This window comes from Vespula pensylvanica, chromosome 4 (genome assembly GCF_014466175.1).
Source record: "Vespula pensylvanica isolate Volc-1 chromosome 4, ASM1446617v1, whole genome shotgun sequence".
NCBI lineage: Eukaryota > Metazoa > Arthropoda > Insecta > Hymenoptera > Vespidae > Vespula > Vespula pensylvanica.
In genome coordinates, this window is record NC_057688.1 from 5,492,033 (window position 1) to 5,518,996 (window position 26,964).

Consider the following 26,964-nt stretch of genomic DNA (forward strand, 5'->3'; position numbering starts at 1 on the left):
TATCTGTTATCACTCTGTTATCACTCTCTCCCCGATCACAAAAAAATTTAATTAATGAAAAGTTGTATCTATCTGTTTCTTGGGGGATACAATAGGAACAGAAATTTTTATTTTGTACAAATATCGTTGATCCTGTATACACAATTGCAAATGTTTTTATTATTCCTCTATATTTTTAATTATTATTTTTTTCTGTCTGTCTGTCTTTCTCTCTTCCTATCTCTCTCTCTCTCTCTCTCTCTCTCTCTCTCTCTCTCTCTCTCTCTCTCTCTCTCTCTCTCTCTCTCTCTCTCTCTCTCTATCTCTCTCTATCTCTCTATCTATCTATCTGTCTATCTATCTATCCATCTATCTATTTATCTATCTATTTTTTCATTTTTTTTTCTTCTCTTTCTATCTCTCTTCCTCCGTCTTTTCTTCCTAAAATATTTTTGTTTTACTGTTACGTGCATTTATTGTCCGAAGACTGTAAATATTTGAAAAAATGAAGCGTTCGATATTACCTCGATCCTGAGATTCCCGAAAAAATCCTGATATTTAAGTGCCTAAAAAAAAAAGAAAAAAAGAAAGAAAGAAACCAAGAAATACATGTGTCCGTTTTAACCACCGTCATTATACATACATATATAGTAATTTTCATAGTTAGAAGTCGAACGAGATACCGATTCGCTCATCATGACTAAAATTTACAAAATAAATCATTTTATTTTTTGTCCAAATTTTTTGACCAAATAAATTAATTTAAAAAAATTTTTAATATTTCATCCTATTCATCTATTTCTATATATATATATATATATATATATATATATATATATATATACACATATATATATGTATATATATCATCAGAAGGATCATTCTCATTCGAAGTTCAGATGATTCGGTAATTCGTTTGAAACTTCTCTAACCGATCAGTCAGATCAGCAATAGAAAATCGTTCTAAACATTCTGCAGATCTCAGCGCTCCAACGAAACGAACAAAAATATTATATATTATATATATATATAATACACACACACACACACAGAGACATACATATATACACATACATATACACATGTATCAATTATTTTTTATTCGCTCATAATAAGAATTTATTCGTTTTCGTGGAGTGCGCCTAAATAGTATGTGCGTATGTATATGTGTGCGTATGCTTGTACGTATGTATGCGTGTATGCTTGCGTGTGTACGTGCGTGTATTAGTGTACATGAGAAAACGTATGTATAAAAGAAAATAATTATAAATAAGTAAATATATATAAGTTAATAAGCATTATATATATATATATGTGTGTGTATATATATATATATATATGTATATATACACACACAAAATGCATGTACGTGTGTATATTAATTAATTATAATGATTTACGTACGACGGAATCTCGGGTTCGTGATGAAACGTATAAATCTTCTCATCGATGAAAATAATACAGATAAAATAAAAAGGAAAGAAAAGAGAAAAGCTAAATAAAAAAGAAAAAATCGTTTTTCGTCGGTCAATATTTGTTCGGTTTCGAAAAGAAATAAGTATTCATTTTTGAAATCAAGCGATGATGACTGTAACATAGAACACAGATCCGAAAAAAGATAAAATAAAAATAAAAGTAAAAATTAATCCTCGGATTATCTTCCAGTGTAGAGAGTTGGGACAAAGGGATGAAAGAATGAAAAAGGTGATGGGAGGAAATGGTAATGGAATGGCTGCTTCTTCGAAATTTACGTATAATTTATTTTTTTGAGAAAAATCGTCGGAAGTTGCGGCGACCTTTGCTAATCCGAGGGTTAATTAATCGATTTAAGAAGAAAAATATACTAAAAAGACAAAAATGCGCGAACGTATTTTGCAATTATACTATCATTATTATTGTTTGTAATTATGATTACTATCGAATTTGTTTTTAATAAACGGCAGGTGCCATGATTACACAAAAAAGTATTATCTCAGTATTTTTTTTCCTTTTTTTTTTCATTCTTTAACTTATCCGTATTTACAATTTTTATTTGTTATATATGTAAATTCCTTAAATATGGAATATATATAAAATAACAATGCTGGATTGTAGAAAATGTTTTAAAAAAATCATTATAAAAATGTTCGATACGAAGTGATTGATGGTCAATTAACCCATACAAATCTTAACTACGCCATCTATAGATGGCGACACTAAATAAACCGGAAAAAATGATATATATATGTGTGTATATATATATATATATATATATGTGTAATTTTAAACGAAAAGACTTTCTTTTAAAAATATTGCTTAAAAAAAGAAGAATATAGATCTTTCTCATTCAGATAAAAAGATTAGAAACAAAAATTAGATCACCGTACAATTTTATGTTGGAAATTAATTTGATACGCAGTTCGACAATCTGTACTCTCTTTCACTCTCAAAGTAACGCTAAGAAATATTATATTATAGATTTGATTTATATAGATAAAATTAGTATATAAGTAAGTATAATACGTACGTAATAATTCTTGCGTAATAATAAAAAACATATCTACCAAAGAGAGATGGAAAATAATAGGCGGGAAATTTTGTTGCACGTGTTTTGGCAGGCATTTTTTTGTAGATGGCGTTGTTGACCGATTACATTCACTGAAAAGCCATCCTCCTCGTAACGGAGTATTCTCATTGATCTAGTGAAAAAAATCGGCCAGTCACGGACGAGAATTTTATGTGGGCTGTCAAAAAATCAACCATTTGATATCTCGAACATTTCGATTCTTTCAAATCGTTTCTATTGTCCTATCAATGTATATAGACGTAAAATTAAAATCAACTCGAAAGTTTAATGATTTATAAAATTGAAAAGATAATTAAAGTATCGGCGTTAATGAAATATATATACTGGTATGTATAAATCGTAAGAAAGATAGTAGCGTGTAGACGCCGGGGAGAAATCTTCGATTCGATTCGATTTGACTCGAGCTATCTCTCTCTCTCTCTCTCTCTCTCTTTCTCTCTCTCTCTCTCTCTCTCTCTCTCTCTCTCTCTCTCTCTCTCTCTCTCTGTCTCTGTCTTTCTCCAGCTCGACGTATCGAAGTGGCTATGTAATTTCAGCCAGTCACTTCAGCTCGAGAGATTCCTCACGCGCGTAGTGGTAGTAGGAATCGGTCGGAGCTCCCTCCTCTTTTCGTATGTGCGCGCTTGTACACGCGCGTACAGCTCGTACGCCGTACGGGAAGTGCGTGAACCGAGTCACGATCAGTCTCTGAAACGTTGAACGGGGGAAAAGGATTCTCGATGCATTCATTTCGATAAGCGGGCTAGAGTGCGCGCGCGCGATAGGGACGATAGAGAGAAGACGAAGCACGACGAGCAAAAAGAAAATAGAGGAAGAAGAGAAAGCATTGGGAAAAAAGTGCAGCAGACAAAACAGTATCCGAACGTGTGTGAGCATCGATAGGGTTTTACGCAAATGGACTTTCTTCGATCCTGGCACGCTTTAGGCGAACACAGCCGAGCAAAACGGAACGCGCATCTTCGAGGATACGACGGCGTCGAGTCTTCTTCCCTGTGAACAACGCGATCAAGTACAAGTGTACAAGTGTGAGTGGAAAAGAGAGGGCGAGGAAGAGAAGAAGACGCCGGAAGGAGGAAGAGAAAGAGGAGAAAAGTGGTGCGCAGTGTGGAAGAAAGAGGACGATAGGACGCTCGCCCTACGGTGTCTCTCTTACGGTGTTAGTGAATGGAACGCATCGCGATATTCGAGCGTAATACGACGCTCCATGAGTTCGCGCTGCACCAATGACCGGCCGGGATTGGCGGTCACGTGACGCGCGTGCTAAGCTAGCAGCAGAACATTGTAAATGACAAGCAAGACAAGACGCGTTGGGTATTGTTGTCGCACCATCGTTACCGCTACCGTTGTACTTCGAAAATTCCTCTTCACCATTACCGTTAGTGGTGAGCTTTTCTTCGTTTCTACTCTTGCCGCCGTTGCTAGTATTACGTCTAATACTACTACTACTACTACTACTACTACTATTACTACTACTACTACTACTGCTACTACTACTACTACTACTACTACTACTACTACTACTACTACTACTACTGGTACTACTACTCCTACTACACTGCTACTACTACTACTACTACCACCACCACCACCACACTACTACTACTATTACCACCACCACCATCGCCACAACCACCACCACTACTACTACGACTACCACCACCACCGCCACCACCACCATCACCGCCACCACCACCTCCACCACCACCATCACTACTACTAATACTATCGTCACTAACATCTACATCAAAGACACCACACACCAGTATCATTACTACTACTCTACTACTGCTATTACTACTGCTGCTACTACTACACAAAACTAGTACTACTGCTACTACTACGACTACGACTACGACCGCGACTACGATTACGACTACACTACTCAAAAATTATTACTATTCTAAATTACCATCAACGCTACTACTATTGTGCTACCTCTACCACTACTATTATTATTACTGCTACTATCGTCACCACACACAGCCAACACGTAATACTACTATTACAAAACTACTACTGCTACTACCATCACAGTTACTACCACATTATTATTGCTTCTGCTGCCGACACCACGTCCATGAAAAAAGAAATCTACTACAAAAACGACGCGAGTCTTATTACCGCCAGTTTGTCATCGTCGCCGTCGTCGTCGTCGTAATTGCTGTTGCCGTCATTGCGTTGTCGCCGGCAAGCGATAAGTCACTCTATATTTCGTATGTTTATAACCTACTGCTAGTAGGAAAATTAAAAAAACGTAGAGTAATCCTGTGGCATCAGCCTATATGACACAATGTCAGGGTCTCAACGCATGCGAAAGTCTTCGCCATGCTCTACGTCAAAGCAAGGACCAATGCGAGCTACCCTGCCTGTAAGCTCTCTGCTACGGCAGGGTCGACAAGGCAGCAGTCTAAGAAAAAGTAACAGCAACAGTCCTACTGTGTCTCCGCCAAATGCTAGTACATGGCGGACACGTATTTCACCAGAGACTTCGGCTTCCTCGGGACAACGGAGCCCTGGTTCGCTTTCCTATAAAGGTATTATGTAGATTTTGTAATATCTCATTTTCATAACAATTCTTTGTGTGATTGTATGATTCTGTGGGAGAATACTATTACAAAATAAGTAAAAAAGAATTGTTTATCACCAATAATATATTATATAAAAAACAAAAGATATAACAACAATTCTTATCTTGGAAGTTTATTTAACTTGTCAAAAATTTATTATCTGTTATTACTCTAACGCATATTTTGTGATTTGATCACAATTTTATTCGTAAGTTTCCAATAATCATAAAATATGTGATTAAATATATCAAAATATTTTTTTGAAATATAAGTTGAAAGTATATAAATAATATTGGAACATTATAATACATTGTCTGTAATAAGTAAAGCACCATTGATTTCTTTTGTTTATCAAACTAGCAGCACAATAATTGGCTTTGTATTCTATTTATTTTTATTGATCCGTTGCAACTTTAAATAGTTATTCTTTTGTATTTATCAGCTTTTTATTATTATGACATATTTAGGGAAAAGAGTTGTTATCTGGATAACCGAATATGAATATTTAGTTCGGTACCATGTTAACTCCACTTCTATGTTAATAATTTTATTCATATTCGTTTAAACAGTTCTATATACTCTACCCTATAAACCGAATATGTACTTTATAGCTCGGTTCAAGCGTACATTTATTGGAACATATAAGCTCAAACTTGTATGTTTCATGCTTGATATGTTCTGTTATAAAAGCATGACAATAATATTTATTAAAAAATTTTTTACTATATACTTATTTTTCAGAAACAGAATTTATTTTACATTTGTGATTGTTTTTTTACAGCCAAATCGAAAACATTAAGTGGTCGCTGTAGTGAAAGTCTAAGTGGTAACCAAAATATCCGTAGAACTGCATCCTTGGATACAATATATCTAAAAGGCCAATGGCCTCGCGACACATACTATATACATTCCAGCCAGCTGGTAGTTGATAAATCTACACAGGTATATAAATCACTTAAACTTCAAAATGTACACAGCTTATTAATAAGATCAAATTTAGATTATCCAAAATATTTGATGTATCACTATATACATATTTTCTTACAACGTGTTTTTAATACAAGATTTTTCTTCTTCCTTTTTTTTTATAATCCTTGCTACTTTTTCTTACAATAATTAAATATGTTTACTAACTGTTTCTTATTAAAAATTACTTTTGCATATATTTTAAACTATGTCATTCTTTTTTTATAAATCCATCTTTTTTCCTTTCTTTTTTTTTTCTTTTTTTTTCTTTTTTTTTTTTTTTTTTAGACTGACGAATGGTCTATTGAACCAAGGAAGATGCACACTCGTCATTCTACAGAACAAACCACCACAGATGAAAAACTAGAAAAGTACTTCAGACATAGGTATATATGCATTTCAAAATAATTTATATTAAATATTCTTATACTCACCTATAATTTGTTATTTATTATGAACTATGATATAAATCTTATGAATTCTTGATACTTTACATACTTCAAACTAATATTATAGAATGTTATGAAATTGGTATAAAAATTACATTATATATTATGATTGGTATATTTATAGATTACAGCGTACAAATAAAGAGAGTACTAGTAGTAGGGAAAGAACAGCAGCTTTTGGCCTTATAATGCCTGGTGGCCCACCACCTGCTCTTCCTGGTGATCATTCTGTGCATTTGCCCAGCATTGCATCACAGACATCTATATGTATGTAAAATTGCTTTATTTCAATTTTATCATTTGATGCAACTAATTTTTTATTTCATATAAATGCATATAACATTTATGATACATTAAATATATATATTTAATATATATAATATATTCAATATATACACGTTCTTTTAGACAATCAATTTTCTTTGAATGCAAAAGCAAGTCCTATGAGCATACCCGTAAAACCAATGAGGCCTCCAATGCGTTCTTCCATTGAAGGACTGAATCAAGAAATTGAAGGATTAGTACTCAAATCTACAACAAACACTAACGATCCAGATCATCCAATAGAAGATAAGGTATTGTTTTATAAAAATGTCTACATGATATTGTATTGATACATAATGTAGATAGATTTCATAGTTAGATTATAAAAATATAATGGAGATACATTTTTTATTTCATGTTAGTATGCGCGATATCGTGAGCAAATAACACCCGAAGGACATCGTGCACCTTTGGCAGATTTGTTGAGGGCGACTCGTAGTGTCAACACACAAACACCAGCTACTGATCTTCCTTCCAGTTCTTACTCCTCAGGTAATTCATTGTTACTTCTGCATCTATATATTTTTCAATTTTACTTACAATTATTAGTATCATATTTCTGCTACCATAGAAATTATAAGTATCTATATCAGATAAATATTCTGAATTAGAAAAAATAACTTAGTTATTAGTTATTTATAAACGATATTCTAATAAAATATTTGTAATTAAAAACAAGTTGAAAAGTTTTTTATTAGAAGCTAAAGTTACATGCAAAAATTTATAAAAGTATAAATCTTGTTTAAAGATTTATATTTTGTTATTTATAATGGTTAGATTTTGAATTAATTTTACTTGTATCATAACTAAAAATAACACACTAACTATGGTGTGTGTCTGCCTGTTGAGGCAGGCCCTCCATCTAGGAATTCTGAGTCTCCGCTGATACCTGGTCTTATGGATGCTTCCCGTTCACCTAGCGATCACTTCCAAGGTTGGAGCACGTTTGCGGATTGTTTATTAAACTAACGCGATTTCTAATTGATTTATTTAATGTTTTTTCTGTAGCAGGATTTCGAACTTGGTGTATTTATATAATAATATAATATATAATTATTCAATAATGATTTATTAGAGATAATAAATTATTATTATATATATAATATATTATTATATAATTATATATAATACACACACGGAGTCTGTTTAAAAATTACATGCATTTGTAGGAATATATGATTTGTATAAAATAATGCAAAAAAGATGTTACACCTACAAATGTTACATGAAATTTTAAAACATTGTCTACACATGATGTAGTATATATATATATATATATATATATATATATATATATACACACATATATATACACATACATATACATATATACTCAGTATTTCTAGAATATGCATAATATATACATAACAAATCAAATTGCTATAGTTTGATGAATGGTTGGAATCAATTTTGTTTTTTTTATTCATGTCTAACAAACAGCATGTAGTCAAAATACTGTGTATCTACATGTATTTATGTATATGTGTGTATGTATGATATGTATGTGTATATATATATATGTGTATATATATTTGTGATGTGATATATGTATATGTATATACACAATATATATATATATATATATATATATATATATATATATACATATATTACTGATTACTTATTTTACACATAGTGCATACGCACGCATGTGGAAGCGTTTGTTTAAAATGTATTACAGATGTGCACATCTCATATCTGTCATTATATTATATCTACATATACATTGTAAGCATTTAATTCAAGGATTTTTAAGCACAAATAGGGATTAAAATGCAATTAATAAATTCTAAAGTTCTTTCGGCAAGATGTTAGAATGTTTTGATAACATTACACTCAGCAATATGAATCTCACTGCATTGCTTAATTTCGTCTGATTATTTCATAATAGCGGTGATATTTAACAAATATTTTTAATAAAAGAAAATATTGTTTCTAACACATATTTAAAATACAGCTAATCTTTACAAAATGACCAAGAAAAATCCGTCACATAAATGCATGGCAATGTAAAGATCGATTTTTACATTTGAAAGTATCTTATAGTTATAGCTACTAGATATCTCTTTAGACACTTATTGTAATACATAAATATCAATCACAACAATATTATTTCATAATCTTCTTGGAAAGAACATACATAATTTAATTTTTATATCTCACTGCCATGTATCACTTCATAGAACATAATTTAGTTATTGCTTTAGTTATTGGTTTAGTTTTTCCTTTTGTTATGTTTCTTTTTAAATTCTTGACAGACATGTATTATTATTTTATCGTGTATAAAAATAGTACAAAAATGCCGTTAGTGTACAAATGCATCCTAATTTTAATGAGCATGCAATTGTAATATCTATGTTTTGACAATGTTGTATACAGTGCATAGAGAATTAAATTTATTTTATTTGTCATTATGTTATAATTTGTAATGTTATAGTTTAATATTTCATGTCCTTTTTTTTTATTTTATTTTTTTTCTTTTTTTTTTATTTTTATTGTGAAGGTGGAAGCCGCGGATCAACGCCTGAACAGGATAGAGAAGGTCGTCTTGGAACGTCTCCTCATATTAACAGGTTCCTTGCAAGAGAACCTCCTGATGGCTGTGAGAAGGTCAACCTCAAGTTTGTAGAAGATACGAGGTAAATATTTGGTTACTAAAATTGAACATACAAATCGTCAATGGGCTTAAATCATTAATGTTTGGAACGCGTAATTTAAAGTTGAGATCTGTTCTTTTGAAAGTCTATAATCTCTAAGGATTAGAGAATATTATAATGAAATACGAATATTATTTATTTGTTTAGGCGACCTATGATTGACTTGAGCAAACTAGAGTATTGTTCGAAGCCATGTGTATCATTCCAATTAAAACCAAGTTTGGGCTCAGCGTTCCTGCCATTGCAACAGCCGGCCAGTCCGACAGTGGTTGCTAGTGCATCAGCCTCTTCTCATACAGCATCAACTACACCTCCCCCGAATCCATAGTCCTACTTTTTGCCTTATGGAGTAGCATTCATAATACCATTTGATATATATTTTTTTTAAAGACTTCATGGGTAGAAAGTGGACTTACTTCAGGTAAAGACATATGTACCGACAAAGAAAAGTTACCAAAAATGCAGCCTGTCCCTAGTGTGAGCTAATGTTTGGACAAAGTGATTATGTAATTAGAATTATAATTGCATTAATATAAAGTATGGGGAAGGCTTCTAAGCTCTGCTAATATTTGAAACAATAATAAATACGAGGAACAATAATTTGTGATAACTAAAAGATGACGAACGAACGTTTGGAAACGAACATTGTGTTCTACAGGGAAAAAGACTAATGGAAATTGTGTATTCTAAATTTAGTGCAAAAATGTGCTAAACAAGTTTAGTTTTGTATACAGGAAATAATATTCAACATGTCGGAAGGTATTAAATTTAATTGCTGGAGAAAGCAAAATTATACAGATACAGAGAAAGGGGTATGTATGCATACATATGTACATTCACACCCACCTATAATGATTTATCTCACTTATACATCTATCATTTTAAACGATCCAAGATAATTCAGTGTCATATGTTAGAATTTTGTATGGTTTTGTATTATTAATTGTATACTGAAGATATTCAAATTATCATTATTATTAACATCATTATTATTAATTTTATTCATTATTATTAATTATTATGATTAATAATATCATATGGGGAGCTTGAAAATCAAGTACTGTTAAACTCCTTTTGTTTCTTTTTAAGTATTAGTAGAGTTCAATATCATCTTAAGACAAAGTATATAGTTTTGTTACTATCAAAATTTATGCTATATTATATATAAAAGTTTGTACTTTTTTAATTTCTTTTTTTTTTTCTTTTTTATTTCTGATAAATATTTTACGAAGTAAGAATAGTGCTATTGCAAATTGCATTTGTAATTAAAAATTACCAGTATCTAAAAATTTTATTTGCACTAGAAAAAGTTTTATACATGTCTATGTCTTTTGGTAATATAATACCATTGGGCTATGCAATTTTTTTATTTAAATTGTATTATGTTAGATTATAATCAGTATATCTACTATCAATAAAACATGTATCGAGAAATCGATGCATGTATGATAAAACAAGCCCAACGATATAGGGTGGGTGTAATAAAGAAAAAAAATGGGAAAGTGATAATGTTGCAGACTGATTAAAGTAAAAGGAAAAAATACTTTAATCGGTGCTGTATCAGATGTGCATACAAAATGACTCCTTTTCATGACACTGGTGTGCGTGCGTGTGTGTGCGCGCGCGTGTGTGTGTATAGGGGGTGAATGAGTATGTACTAGTGTAGCGCGTGGATAGGTTTTTTTTTGTATAAACGTGGATCTTAGTAAGAAGATATATAAAATCTGCATTTTATAAGGACAACAGCATGCATGTGTTGTAATAATGAGAATCCTGATTGAGCCATTCATGAGAATAACCGGAGAAATAAGTTTAATCATAGAAAGGAGTGATTCGAATGTGTGTGTATATATATATATGTATATATATATATGTATATGTATATGTATATGTGTATATGTATATGTATATATATATCCGACTTATATATATATATATATATATAATTTCATGATTGTAAAAATTTACTATAAACAGAACTTTTAACATGTATCTGAACTGGACTGCAAAAAAAAGTAAGAGAGAGAAGGAAAGGATATAAAGTTAAAAAAAAATTGGACTTAGTGATGTATTCGTTTTTATGAAATTTTTATTCAACATTAACTGTGCATTGAATGGATCATTGAAATATCAAGATAGAAATAAGCGTACCTAAAGTCCTTTATGAGATGGTTTAAATTATTCTGTAGAATATACAGACATAGCAACACCGAGGAAGCTCAATTTATTTTTTGCTTTCTACTACAAAAGAATTTGCAGAAAAATTTTATAGCTACAGGTCTGAAAAATCAGAAACTCAATAAAATATAAGGAGCAGGGCAAACAGTTTGTTAAGTACAATAGATCAATAGTAATATACTTTCTAATATTATAATATCTATTTAGCTATAACAGTGAAAAATGTTAACACATAAGTACCTGGCACACTGGTCTATGCTCTCTTTTAACCAGCTTATTAGGAAGTTCATGTCTTAGAATGCGTGGCAATGTGTGCTACACATACAAGAAGGTTAACTAGAGAGTTAAGATACATATAAATATATTAGCCAATTAAAATGTGTACAACACGAAACTAATTTGTACTTTACTAGTTTAAGAACACTTTACTTATATTTTGGCGTATAGCTGAGATTAGTACACCATTTTAAGAGTATTCTAATCTAAGCATTAGATGTATCTTAGAATTATGACATTGAATACGCGCTTCTGTATATATTTTTAAAAGATAAAACACAGAATTGAGAAATAATTACGAAAATGAAACAGTGTAATCAAAGAGAATGTTTGATATGCTTTAGACAAGTGCAAAGGAATGCCATTGAAAAAAGTTATATTATTTTTATCGCATTATCAAAACTTCTCTTTTTAACCTTCATGTACTTGCATAATGTGTTATCATTATTGTTAGCTTTTGTTGTCAATTTCATAAAAGAGAATAATGTGTGTAAAGACTGCTAAATTATAATTATCTATTATTTGGAGATACATAAAAAGAAAGATATAAAAAGAAAAAAAGAAAAAAAAAAAGAAAAAAAATGATTAAATAAAATAGGCTCAGATTTTATTGATTACCTATGAATATAAATATAGGTATTTTTGTGATTCTTTTAATTCTCTCATTACAAAACAATCCTTATGTGACTACTGTTCGGTACACTCTCTTTCTACATATCTAATTCAATCTGAGCAGGTTTCAGAAATGCAAAATAGTTACGTCAATTATAAATTTATTTAACCCTAGGACTGTTCAGGCATACCATCATTAACGTATCATGCGCGTATTAAAAGCGATTAATTGTATAACGTAGAGTGCAATTTGTAATTTGCTCTAAAGTGTGCAACCATTTTTGTGGCACACGATACGTGTATTTGTACAGAATATCTCAACAATTTTATATATATATGCTGGAATTGAATGCAACTTTTTTTATTCACTGTTTCGCAATAAATATATAAAACAATGATATTGTTCTTTTTACTCTAGAGGAAAGAGGTGCTCGACTTATATTCAAAAAATTAAAATAATTATGCCTAATAATATTACAATAATAATCATTATTTATATACATTTCGTTTCATTAATATTTCACATAATGACTGCTAAAATTAAGATTGATCATTATGTATGTTGCGTGCAAATAAGCAATAGTTCAATGATTTTATATGATCAAGATATTATGGTTACAAAATATGGATAAAACTGAAGTATTTTTTTCAATGATATTTCTTACGGAGTTATAATTTTAACGAGTACATAGACATATTGTTATTAATCGTTTGATATTTCTCTCTTTGTATTTGTATTATATATATGTGTGTATATATATATATATATGTACATATATATATATATATCATATCATATCTAACAGTGTTTCTTTTGATTAATTTTCATTGTAAATCTTTTAAGAAAAAAAGAAGAAAAAAAAAAGAAAAAGAATCATAATGTCGATACAGAATTGTCATTGCCATTAAGATGTTTTTTCAAAGTTTAAATACGTCTGTCCTAGGGTTAAATCAGAATTAGTCAGTTAAAGTCATTAGTAAATGTAAATAATAATCCAAAATTTCTTATAACAATTTCTCTGGTACAGAACGTAGTAACTAAGGGTAAGAGAAATTCATTAATTTTCAAATAATGTGTGCATATTCTTCATTAAGACGAGAAAACAACTTGTGGAACAATGCAGACTTAAAATATGTGTAAAAGTATAATATATAAACGCAAACTTATATCACATTGATTGTCCATACATAATTCATATTTCGCAGTAACATATAATACATTCGGAAATCACTATTTTACTTGATTTAAAGAAAACAAAAAGAACGAACAAAACAAGAAATTATCTACGTTATTTACGTAAATTATATAAGACTAAATCATTTTGTATTTTATAATACACCCGACTCTCAATCTTCCTATCATTACTGAATACTGCAAACCTATTAAATATTATTAAATCGTATCGTTACTGGAATACGACATTATGATAATCACCATTCTCATCTTAGTATAAAATTTCAAAAAATCGAACTCTATATTTCAGAAATGAAAATAAAATGTGATTTGCCATGCATATGCTCTCTCATGATTTAATTATATTATATCGAGGAAGAGGAATATACGTGTTATTATTGCGTTTCGTGTTATATATTTTGCATCATAAAAATAAAATTAGTTGTTTATATTTTATTACTTCGTAGAAAAAGAGCAGTAATATTTACTGTCGTGTTAAAAAAATTTTTCACGAATCGTATACGCTGTATTCGGTTATTATTTAAGATTTAAGTATTTTGTAAGTTCAATATTCTCTCTTTTTATATTTTTTATTTTATACATATAAACGGGTTTTTTTCGTCTTATTGGTTATTAAATAAAAGACTTTATTACGTAAGGAACTTTGTTGCTAAAAAAAAATTTATTAATTTCTTGCAATGTATTCATTTCTGATAAAAAGAATTGTTTCTTCGAGAATTTCCAATTTTACAATAAATCGATGATTAATTAATACGTCACGTTGATCTTACCTTTACAATAGATCTTCGTTTAACTTGTGTTAATTAATCTCGACCCGTTTAACTTTTATTGTGTATTTGTATTAAGAAGTAATAAAACCATGGATGGATCATGAATGTTATTAAAAGTTCAATGCACTGAATCCCGCATGATTTTTATTAAAACTTTGACGAAGTTCGAACGGGAAAACCGAAAAATTTTTGAATTTAGAATATCAACGAATTTGAATTTTTGCGCCATCTCTTGTCACGCAAGTGATCTTCGTAGTAATATTTTTCGAAATAAAGGATACGAAAATCGCGGCGAAAATTCGTCAATTTCTTGACCTGGATCCATAAGATCGTGATTGTGTCGATTTCTAAAGGATTTAATAAATTAAAATAAACGTGGTATGATATTTCGGGATATTTACGCGACAATGAATATATCGACAAGAGATAATAGATAAAATAGGGGTGAAAATTTGTAGAGCCTTCCATGTCGTATAATGATATGTACAGTGTGATTGAAACGAATAAAAATTATAAAATCAATTATGATTCCTTTCTCCAAGTACTTTTATTTGAGAAAAATTGAGTTATTATTCATGTCAGAAAATGACGAAGTAAGTAATTCTTTAATACGATTAACGTGAAACTAACATTTTTCACATGGCTATAATCTTACAATTATTTAATCATGAAGTAACGAAATTGGCTATATTATGAAGGCGATTTTAATGCTCGAGAAACGTGGCTATAAATAATACGTGCAATGCACAAAAATGTGGATTATTCTTGGAACGGATTTGATGTTATCTCGTAGATAGCGTTCGTTGAAGGAACTTCTACAGGCAAGCTTAAGTGGTACATTATTACAATGTATAATGTACATATAAAACATATTGTTTAGCCTTATTTCAATCGACTGTAAATATTTGTGTTCTAATACACATATCCGAGATTTGATTCTATGATATTTATTACATAATATATAATTATCTAATGCTCACTGTGCATTAAAAATTTTGACTACGATGCAAAGAGAAATTTGCTGATGATAATTTGTATAATTTAATGTTAAACAAAGATTTTATAAAATTATACTTATGGGTGTCTCAAAGATGCTTAAACGTCTCTTATATACGAATTTTGTATTATGTGGTTCAAAGGCTATAGGAATTTTGGCACCTTTAACGATACCTCCTTTACACATAGCTTTTTTATATTATTTCTGGCAAGAGTATGCTCGTGATGTTGATAAACAATATTGTTCGTGTTCATGCTGGGATACAGTGTTTAAAGGTAAGACTCTAACAAAAATTATTGTATGTTGTACTCTATAATACTATTTTATTGTAGGATCTTATGAATCAGGGATTGCCTCTTACAAACATATGTACTTTAATGCTACTATGAATAGTTTAAAAATATGGATAACCATAGTTATTGGAATTGTTACTTTCTATGAAACAGTTAAGTACTTGATATGGCTGGCGTTTCAACAGCGCCTCAGACTTAGTATGATGTTACTTTTTTCGACTGCTGTTTTCTCACATTATTACTCATGGTGGGTGTATATTAATTATTGGAACGACGATTTCTACTCTCAGTGGTATCATCAACTATTTTTTTCTATCACTGAGTTAATATCAACCTTCCTGGTTGTTCACTTGGCAGACAAAAAAAATCTTTTAACTCATAGAAAAGCATTTGGAATAATTGCAATTGCAATTTTGCACATTGTAGCTGGTGGTTGGGATCAGTTTGTTGCAAATGTTGTAAGAGGAGAAGGATATGCTCATCAGGTAAATCGACATGCTTTTAAATATATACACTTAGATTTTATAGATGTCAATAAATAGTACAATATTAAAGGAAACATGCATTATCGATGTGGGAATTTCATACCCATGATATAATGTAATTGGAATAGGTTGTACGAGATTTGGGATTTATGATCCCTGATATTCTTCATGTCGCTGTTCCTCTGTGGTCCATGCAGTGGAAGAATGCTTATAATCTTCCAGGATCTAGTACACGTGATCCTAGCATTAGAAGAGATCTTGCTTATATGTTAGGCATGATATTAATAGGATTGTGTGTTTGTGCCATTTTATAACATGGTAAATCAAACTTCAAAACATGGTAGTGTCTTAAAAGTTAGGAAAAATATCTTAATTATTTATATATTTTCATTGCTTTTTAAAAGGGCTTTTTAAAAATTCATAGCTTTAATATTTCATGTTTTAATTGAAAGTAATGGCACTAATTGTGAACATTCAAGTAATGGTTAAAGTAATACTATTACTTGTTTCATTGAAAATATCATATTTTTGATGTTTGACTGAAATTTTACAATGTAGCTTTAATAGTGTGTCTGTAGGGTATGTAGAAAAGACATCCAAAGACTTTAAATCAAAATAATTTGAAATATTTTGTTTATCTCAATAGTACAAATTGCTACATTAATTTATTTTCTTTCTAAGTAGTATATAGATAAACGCTTTTTAGTTTAGTAGAAATATAAGTGATATATAGTTTAGTAGAAACATGAATGACACAATATGTGACTTCCAAAGATTGTGTTTTTACCCTTTTAACATATCATAATAACATTATTTATATAGAATTTTTCTAATTTAAATGTAGCCTGAATATTTGATATAAAAAACTTAAAAAAAAAACATTTCTTATTTAATTAGTACAATATCTTTTAACTTGGAATAAAACATAATTTTTGAAATGGCTATAAATGTAGTTAAATGAATATAATATGACAAGTACGATTGCATTAAAAAATATCTTAATGTTTCGAGTTATCACAAGAATTTACCTCACATTGTTAGTATTTTTATAATATTTCGTCCCTCTATATATCTTAAATGATAGTTAAATATTACATTGGCAATGTGCTATTTTGTAGACAAATCTAGAATGAACAGTGAAAATCGTTTATAATATTATAGATGTATTTATTGCACGATAAGTGTGGCTATATTTATAGTAATTAGTATAATCATAATTTTAAAAGGACGAAAATGTCAATTTAGAAATGATATCAAGGGATGACATATCAACACATATCCATTTAATATGCTGTTGAAGATAAGAAAATAGAGTAAATTCAAAATGAAATAATTGGCATTTTATTGAAAATAATATTTGATAAAAAGGCTTAATATTTGAAGTGCCTAACAACACTATGCAGTAACTATATCGATTACTGTTACTCATTGTCGGTATATCGAGTGCCAGAATGATAATGTAAGTTTGTCTTATATATAAGTGCCAAGACAAAAATAAAATGACATATAATGCAACAAACGTGAAGTTAAAAAAAGAAATTTTTGTAATGAAAAATATAAAAATTAAAAGTCGTACATTTTATCGTAAATAATAAGATTTTTACTGATAAATCGTTTTCATTCACCATTTAGTATTTCTTCACATATTAAAAAATAATTAAACATTTAATGCGTTATATTCATTTATAAATGATGAATATATTTTTCGTGATAACTTTACAAAAATTCATTTACGATTATAATCCTAATAATTTCTTTTTATTATTATATTATTATATTATAATATTATTTAAAAGCAATTGTACGTAATATTTAATTGATTAATCTATCTACATTAGGTATCTCTAGAAAGTATATATATTATTGAAACTTGAAACGAAATAAATATTCTAATGTTGTTATTGTAATTGTTATTAAAATAGAATCTTACGAAAAAATATCTCATAGTATAAATAATAAAACTGTAAAAGAAATTCTAATGGGAAAGGATTGAATGAAAAACGGTGAATCTTTAAGAGAAAGAAAAATAAAAAGGAATTTCATTATATAGTATTATTATATTAGAAAACATATCTCTAAAGTATTATTTTTTGTTATACACGAAAAAAATTAATTTATAAAATTGGCAATTTTTTATATATAATAACATTATGCGTTAAAAATTTTACGAATTATATACAATGTTGTGCAATGTTTATATTGCTCATTTTTTATAGATGTTTAATTTACAACAATAAATAGAAAAAAAATATATGTTTAATTTGCATATTAAATTAGATCGTAGATCAATAGAGAAATATTACCCTTAAAAAAAAATAAAAAAAAAAAAAAAAAAAAAACAACACGAAGTGATTCGAACTCGAGGGATTCTACTCGATTCGGGAAAAAAACTTGACCTAGGATCTTGTGAATATAATTAGCGAGGTCACGCAAAAGTTAGCCCAGTTTCACTTAAGAATATCTTCGAAAGAAGATGGTCGTTTTTTCGATCAAAAATTCTTTAATAATAAATCAATCTGATATATACATAAATCATTTCATTAAATATCTCATTGTATTTCTTACAAGCTATATTAAACTAATTAAAAACAAAAACTTCATTCGCACGAAACTATAATTATCGAATATTACAAAATGTTGTATCAAGTTCATAAAAGAATTTCTAATCTTTCGAATTTTTAATAGAAGCTCTTTATCACTACGAAGCTTTTAAGAAAATCGATTGGGTTCTTAGATTCATAAAAATTGATATACACACACACACACACACACATATATATATCGTTGTCGTCCATATGCGAGGAAGAAGGTAGTGCGATCTTTGTTCTCTTCGTTTTCGAAGGACTAAATACGACGACAAAACCTATCGAAAAAACTACACACAGGTACAGTATCGCGCATGATCGTAAGTAAGGTTGATAGAAATTGTGAAGTCTCCTTTAAAAGCGAAGGAAAAGATGCGCAGGCTCGGAATCGATCCTCCAACCCCCTCTGAGTGAGAACGCTCATGGAACAACCCTAGGCCGACGACTCTGTTGTCGACCCAACAACAGTTCAAAAGCGATTCGGCAGTAAACATGGCGCTCGATTTCGCAGCCACCTACAAAGTCCTCGTGTTGGGCGATTCGAATGTCGGCAAGACTTGCATCGTTCATCGTTATTGTGACGAGAGATACTACGATACTTATATATCGACGATAGGTGAGAGAGAGAGAGAGAGAGAGAGAGAGAGAGAGAGAGAGAGAGAGAGAGAGAAGGACCGAGTTTAAAACATTCCCAACAATACTTCCAATACCTGGATTATTCATCCTTTTTTTTAAATTGACCAAGTGACTTCAGTGTGTCTCTTGTTAATTCCCATGTGAATAGAAAACAACAGTTTCAAATTTAATCAACATTTCGATCAAATTCATTTGTGAGAATTCTACGAAAAGTGACGATCCTTCGATCATCTTTAACTACTTTCAATTTTATGAGCTCAGCAAAGGATTCCCTATTACAGATGACTAATCCTGATATTTTTCTTTTTATTTCTTTTTTTCCTTGCCCATAGACATGGATTTTTCCTAGAAATATGGCTTTAATCTTCTGAACAATGTTATGTGGTGTACTTCGTTTCATTTTTTCATTCTCGTTACATTCATTTTTAATCTTAGATACCGGCTTTTTATTTTATTTCTTTGTTTTCGTTTAATTTTATTCTCCTTGTATATAGGGATACACGATATTGAAAAGAACTTTTGAAATTAAAGAATAAAACGTGTACGGTGACGATCGTTAACGTTATCTATTCGACGAATTAAACTTTTCCTGGCGATCAGCTGATTATCTTTCGAATGTCGTCTCGCCATTTGACCCTCGTTCTAGTCGCAGCTGTTACGCTTACGCCTATTCAGGCAATCTCATATTTCTTGGAAGACTACTCGTATGCTTGAGATCTCCCAAAGAGGTTTCTGGATGTAATAGAATATCCTTTGAGACAGTAAGACTTCCTTTCCATATTTTTTTACACGAGGGTCTTTCTTTCTTGTTAAAAAGGATTATGTACAATAATTTATTCTTGATAAAGTTCGATCGATCGATTTACTCAAACTGTGTACACACACATACGCATATGTACGCTTGTTATTAAAATTAATTGCAAATAACGAAAGCAAAGAAAATTTCCACAGGTATCGATTTCAAACAGAAGATTATCAACTTGGATGGTACACCAATTAAATTACAAATTTGGTAAGTAAACTCGATTGTGTTATTGATTGCAATATTTATTACAAAGAAAAAAAAAAAAAAAGAAGAAAGAAAAGAAAAAGTGAAAAAACAATAAAAAAAAAAGAAAGAAAAAAAAGACACCATAAAGATACAGATCGTACTATATACGTAGTCGTAAAGTTTGAAAGATAGCATCGTTGAAGTTTTACTATCGAAAGAAGTAGAAATGGACCGCTATGGTTGGATGACATCTGGTCTGACATATACGAGGCATTACTACTTATTTCTAACACGCGTACATGCTATCGGTTTTCTATCGAACGACAGCGATAAATTTGCTGTTAAATAAATAATATATAGATATATGTACTTTAATAAAAATGTTTTTTTCTCTCTTTCTTTCTTTCTCTCTTTCTCTCTCTCTCTCTCTCTCTCTCTCTCTCTCATCTCTCTTAAAGGGACACCGCCGGACAGGAACGATTTAGAACTCTGACAACGGCATATTATCGCGGTGCTATGGGTATTTTGCTGATGTACGATGTCACCAGTTTGGATAGTTTCAATCATTTATCTTATTGGCTTCGAAATATTCAAGAAGTAAGAACGAACAAGAGATTATCATATTTCTTTCGTGTTTCTAATTACTCGATTGAAAATAAATTAATTAATTTTATAGCGGGTTTTATCATTGAACTCCGACAACATAACAAAATATTTTATTAACGAAATTTCTTTTTTGGCGGTTTTTCTTTTCATCGTAGAATGCCTCACCGGATGTAGTAAAAGTATTGGCAGCTAATAAATGCGACGCCACTGCACATAGAGCCGTAGATGCCGAGAGAGGTCAGAAAATAGCGGAAAATTTCGATATGCCCTTTTTCGAGGTATCCTGCAAAGAGAATATAAACATCGAGGAAGCATTTTTGACCTTAGCTAGGAGAATACGAGAACAACGAGGACGTCGAGTGAGTTCTCTTTACTCTTTCTCTTTTTCTTTTTTAATCCGTTATAAATTTTCTATCAATAAATATATATTTATTTAACTTTCAATAAATTAATATATCCTTGAATGAAGAATTCGGATACATGTGTATATATATATATATATATTTGTTTTTATTTGAATGGAAAACAAACGATTTATTCATTCTTTCATTCATGAAATAAATGAAATATTTGTGACGAGTCAACTCGTTATTCCTAGTTAACAAATTAAATAATCTAGCATCTATTGATTCATTGATATTTTCAGGCTAGCCTGTTCGAAGCTTCGGAAAGGGAAGGTGCCGACAGTGTGATCAAAGCTCAATCACCGTCTCAACAGGGTGATGCTTGGAGATGCACCTGTTAGTCATCCGGCAGAAATTAAAGAACGAAAAGGGAAAAAAAGAAACGGGGGAATTCGCTCATTGGTCGCCGATATTTTAAGCTGGAAACAAAGGAAGTATTTGTTCTTGGACATTTGTTTTATTCGCTTCTCCGTATGGGAACGAATGCGTAGTTACGTTACTCTTACAATGGTATGATCCTTATATATATATATATGTATATATATATGTATATGTATATGTATATATATAGACACACACATAACATATATATATGGAAAAGTCGAAAAAATAAGGACTTATAGGAGTAAACGTATATAAAAAAAAGAAAATGAGAGAGAGAGAGAGAGAAAGAGTGAAAGCAGATAAGAATAATGGCTAACGAATTCAAATCGTGGCTATTATTATCTTAAAAAGGAAAAAAATAATTCTGCACATATACCGTATACACTTACACGTACATCACAAATAAATACACATATAGCGTACGACGAATCGTATAAAGTGGCTAAGCAAAACTAAAAGAAAAAAAATATAAGATGCGTGTAACTTTAAAGTTACAGCTCGCGTATGTAATAATAATAATAATAATAATAATAATAATAATAATAATAATAATAATAATCGTTCGAACGATACGAACGTTCACATTTTAATCTAAATCGTGCTGTCACTTTGGCGAATCGCTTAGGATCGTCGCCAACTCAAATTTCCTTATTAAACATCGAAGCTCTACGCTAAAACTTATCGCGAAGACTATTTAAATTATGATATTAATGTAGAAAAAAATGTGTACTTATAAATCGAGAAAAAGAAACAAAGAGAAAAAAAGAAAAAAAGACAAATAGAAAGTATGATACTATCGTCGAGGAATCGTACGATTGGACAGTGCTAAATATCGAAAGAGTTTGGAGATCGTTTATGCTCGTGATTCAGAGCCCCTATTGATCCAGAAAATCGATCAAAATCTTACAGAAGAAGGATTAAGGAGGATACATTTATATTTGTAATATGCAACGAAAGGAAAAAAATAACTCGATTCTCTAAATTTCTCGCGCCAAATTAAAAAAGTAAAAATTAACTTTCAAGAGGTAACAAATAAGCGAATGTAGATACTTTTCGTATTTCATCATTTTTATCACAAATGAAATTCAATTAAAAATGCTTAAGAAGAAGAAGGAAAAAAGAAAAAAGAATTAACAATATAAAATTAGCATTCTAAAATAGCAGGAGTATATAAGAAAAAAATTTCTATGGCAAAATATTCCTCCTTGGCCTTTCTTACTCTAAAGATAAAATTAATTGTGATAGTTGTGTCGATATCATATATAATCGACACACAAAGTAAGGGAAATTGATTTTGAAATAAAAATAAAAAAATCGTGAAGGCTGATGGCTTCATCGAATTTTGATTAGGCATTTACATTTTATTATTGGCCGCGATTAGAATCTTACGTCGTGATTTGTCAAATTTCCAAATCAATTTCTTACAGTACATACATACATACATACATACATACATACATACATACATACATACATACGTACATACGTATATATATACATACATAAATACATAAATACATTGATACGTTTAATGATACTTCGAAAAAGAGAATTTTTAACCTCTTCATAGGAATTTCATTCGTATTGCTTTATACTTGCCACCATAAGCTTTTTCGTACTACTTTCGATATATCGCGCATTTTCTGAAATACGAATACGTAAATAAATAAATAAACGACAAGCAAAATAGCTCTTTTGCTCCGCCGAGTTTACATGCATACGTACATACATACACCTCGCACAAAACGCACTGACGTATTAATACTACTACTACTACTACTATTACTACTACTACTACTACTACTACTACTACTACTACTACTACTACTACTACTACTACTATTATTATTATTATATTACAAAAAGAGAAAGAGAGAGAGAAAGAAAGAAAGAGAGATAATTTCCGTTTTTAACATTACAAGATGAAAGATGAACGGGAAAAAAAAGAAATGAACGAAAAAAATAACGATCACCTTTGATCTGGATTGTTTGCCAATTTACAAATTATTTTTGAAGCATGTCGGTTTTGACAAAAAAAAAGAGTTAAAAGGATTATAAACAAATTCAAAATTCATTGCAAAATTTTGGAAAGTTAATACTGAGTTACAAAGGATTTAACGTTTCAAAGTATAAATAGAAACGAGTTCGACATGTCTGGATAATAAAAAAATGAAAGAAAGAAGGAAGAATAAACACCACAAGTTTTTGGCAAAATTTGAGATTTTCTCGAAAGGCCTAAAATAAATATAGAGATATGAAAATATCTCGTAATTTTGTCGTCGATAATGATAATATCGCGCAAGAAATATTTTTGTCGTTTGGTGCAACTCTATGGTATTTATATATGTACAATGTGAGTAAATACTTTCGTTAAAGTGCATTTTGATTATTAGTCAGCAAGAAAAAAAAATGCAAAAAAGAAAAGAAAGAAAAAAACACTTATGTGTAGATGTATCGAATGTGAAGATAATGAAACGAATACGATGATGATCGATTGTTACTCCGAAAGTTCTACATAACAATTTCTTAACTTGTCGCACATGAACTCGCACGATCGTTCCAATCACCACGTAACAACTTCTTAAAAATGAAGAGTGAATTGAAAATTAAAACGATTCCATTCGAGAATTTGAAGAGAATGAATGTGATGATGTAGACATTTTTAGATGATATCTTAGAACGGTGTTCTCTCGCATGATCGTATCTCGCGCATTCTCTATATACATACATATACATATACTAGATTTTCCATTTAAATTAATATCTTTGAATATCTGCCCTTTAAAACCATTCAACTTTTATTTCCATATTTATTTTTTTATTGTATTATGAACAATTAAGTATTCGAGGAGATTGACTTAAATGGGACACTCTATATATACATATGTGTACAGACACGTACATACCTACATACATACATACATATATATATATATATATATATATATATATATATATGATCATTTCATCACAATTCTTGATATTCATAAAAATTGTAGCTTCCGTTTTTGGTATGCGCGAAATGATAAGTATTTGGACAGAAGAAAAATGGTGTTGATACAAGGATATCGAAGGATTTATTATAATTAGGAACTTAGCGTATCACAATTTTTATTCGAGAGAAAGAGAGAGAGAGAAAGAGAAAAAAGAAAGAGAGAAAGAGAGAATGTATGTTTTGATACGCTGCCAACGGCGTCCCAATTACGTGCCACTATCTACGTGCGATGTTTGATTGAAGCGCTTTGATAATCATTGAAAGAAAAAAAGATAAAAAAAGAAAAAGAAAGATAAAGAAAAAAAAAACAACAACAACAAAGAAGAAGAACAGCGATAAATCTAGCGAACTTTTCGTATCGCTTTATTCGTCTATCGACAAGAACGAAAGTTCTCGGCCATTTCTTTCTTTTTTTTTTTTTTTGTTCACTGCGATCAAGCAATAAGTAAGAATAAATTCGTAGTTTCATTTCCTTCAATTCGAAATGTTCGAGAACTTTCGTTTTGGAAAAAAGCGATCGTTTAATACGATTTATGTGGTCTTTCTATATATTTAGATATAAAGACCAGATCGCGTGAAGGAGGAATATATGGTGCAATATTTGATAAATATTATTATTATCATTATCATCGTATCACCATTATTATTATTATTATTATTATTATTATTATTATTATTATTGTTATTATTATCGCCATCATCATCATCATAGATTTTTCCTATTAACTGCCCACCATTATTTTGACTGTATCATTAAATTTACATTTGCAGTCAGTAATAATATTTTATTATTAGCGACAGTTTGAACGATCATATTTACATATATGTTAACAAAATTATAATAATGAAAAAGTGAGATTTTCTCATTATGTTATTAATGAGTTGATTCCAATGCAAATTAAATGACATAATTAAGATAAAAACTGATAACAGAAAAGATTAACAAGATAAATAGGAAAATGAGTCAGATAACAAGATTCATTATTATTATTATTGTTATTATGATTATTATCATGATCATTATCATTGTCATTATTGCTATTATTACTATCATTATTATTATATTTTAGTCGAGTAGATTTACGGAATACGTCCCTTTTCGAAAAATTGTTTCGTAATTAGAACGACGTCAATGGCGAGAGAAAAGAAACAAACTTTTTATTGTTTACGTCGAAAAAGAAAGGAACGGAATGTATAAGAAAAAAAAAAAATTACGAAGAACGACGATCGAGATCGACAATCGCGAACGCCGGCACTATAATTGCACTGTCCTTTGAGAAAACGTACTCGAAAGGAAGAGGGAGAAAAATAATTAATTAAATAAATAAATAAATAAATAAATTAGAAGATAATTTACGATCGTCGATATACATATTAATTACGGAGCACGTCCTAGTGATTATGACGCGTAAATAAATCGCACAATCGCATTTTTGTAGTAGAATAGTAGACATTCTTAATAACGTTAAGATCATAATACGCACTTCCTGTTCGCGATCTTCGTTTAAATGCTGACAAGAAAGAAGAAAAATACGCCTTTATTGTGCCTACCAACAATTATTAAGACGAGGAAAGGAGGGAGAGAGAAGGAAGGAGAAATATATAGGAAGCAAGAAAGAAAAAGAGAGAGAAAAGGAAGAAAAAAGAAAGAGAGAGTATAAAAGGAAGAAGAAAAATGAAGAAAGAGGAAAAGAGAGAGTAAAACGAAATAAGAAAATAGCTGTTTGTAATAAAGAGAAAAGAGAGAGAGAGAGAGAGAGAGAAAGAGAAAATAGAAGGATACGAAATCGACCAAAAGTTACGATTTTTTCGCAAAAACATTTCGTACTGACTATCACGAATTACACACACACATACACACACACATATACATGCATACGCGCAATACACAACGATGTTAATCTCTTTGCACTTGATCTTATGTAAAAAGGAAACAAATAAAAAGAAGAGGACAAAGAAATAAATTGACTGAAGATTATGAGTACGAATTAGCGCGTTGTTGCGAAGGATTAGATAGATGCTGATATCGTGAAAAAAAAAAAAAAAAGC

The 26,964-nt window shown here is 30.1% G+C and overlaps 3 protein-coding genes across 6 annotated transcripts; all 3 read left to right on the top strand.

Moving 5' to 3' along the window:
- Positions 1 to 3,070: 3,070 nt before the first annotated feature.
- On the top strand, positions 3,071 to 12,972 carry LOC122628440 (protein FAM117B-like). Of its 3 annotated transcripts, XM_043810746.1 has the most exons (10): positions 3,071 to 3,927; positions 4,580 to 5,079; positions 5,894 to 6,054; positions 6,367 to 6,464; positions 6,652 to 6,794; positions 6,936 to 7,102; positions 7,214 to 7,343; positions 7,705 to 7,785; positions 9,355 to 9,490; positions 9,656 to 12,972. In XM_043810746.1, exons 2-10 carry the CDS (start codon positions 4,836 to 4,838, stop codon positions 9,834 to 9,836), a joined length of 1,341 nt encoding a protein of 446 aa, XP_043666681.1. In that variant the 5' UTR covers positions 3,071 to 3,927; positions 4,580 to 4,835; the 3' UTR covers positions 9,837 to 12,972. The 3 variants fall into 3 exon arrangements, with proteins under 3 accessions (XP_043666681.1, XP_043666680.1, XP_043666682.1); XM_043810745.1 differs by lacking the exon at positions 3,071 to 3,927 and having other exon boundaries at positions 4,147 to 5,079; XM_043810747.1 differs by lacking the exons at positions 3,071 to 3,927; positions 7,705 to 7,785 and having other exon boundaries at positions 4,147 to 5,079.
- A 389-nt stretch (positions 12,973 to 13,361) lies between these two features.
- LOC122628722 lies at positions 13,362 to 17,841 on the top strand. Of its 2 annotated transcripts, XM_043811283.1 has the most exons (4): positions 13,362 to 15,132; positions 15,213 to 15,811; positions 15,869 to 16,314; positions 16,443 to 17,841. In XM_043811283.1, the coding sequence occupies exons 2-4, from the start codon at positions 15,616 to 15,618 to the stop codon at positions 16,626 to 16,628; spliced, it is 828 nt and encodes a 275-aa protein (XP_043667218.1). In that variant the 5' UTR covers positions 13,362 to 15,132; positions 15,213 to 15,615; the 3' UTR covers positions 16,629 to 17,841. The 2 variants fall into 2 exon arrangements, with proteins under 2 accessions (XP_043667218.1, XP_043667217.1); XM_043811282.1 differs by having other exon boundaries at positions 13,362 to 15,811.
- Positions 17,842 to 19,294: 1,453 nt separating this feature from the next.
- On the top strand, positions 19,295 to 26,570 carry LOC122628723 (ras-related protein Rab-8A). The gene is made up of 5 exons (XM_043811284.1): positions 19,295 to 19,515; positions 20,487 to 20,547; positions 20,985 to 21,123; positions 21,288 to 21,491; positions 21,779 to 26,570. The coding sequence occupies exons 1-5, from the start codon at positions 19,392 to 19,394 to the stop codon at positions 21,875 to 21,877; spliced, it is 627 nt and encodes a 208-aa protein (XP_043667219.1). The 5' UTR covers positions 19,295 to 19,391; the 3' UTR covers positions 21,878 to 26,570.
- Positions 26,571 to 26,964: the final 394 nt, after the last annotated feature.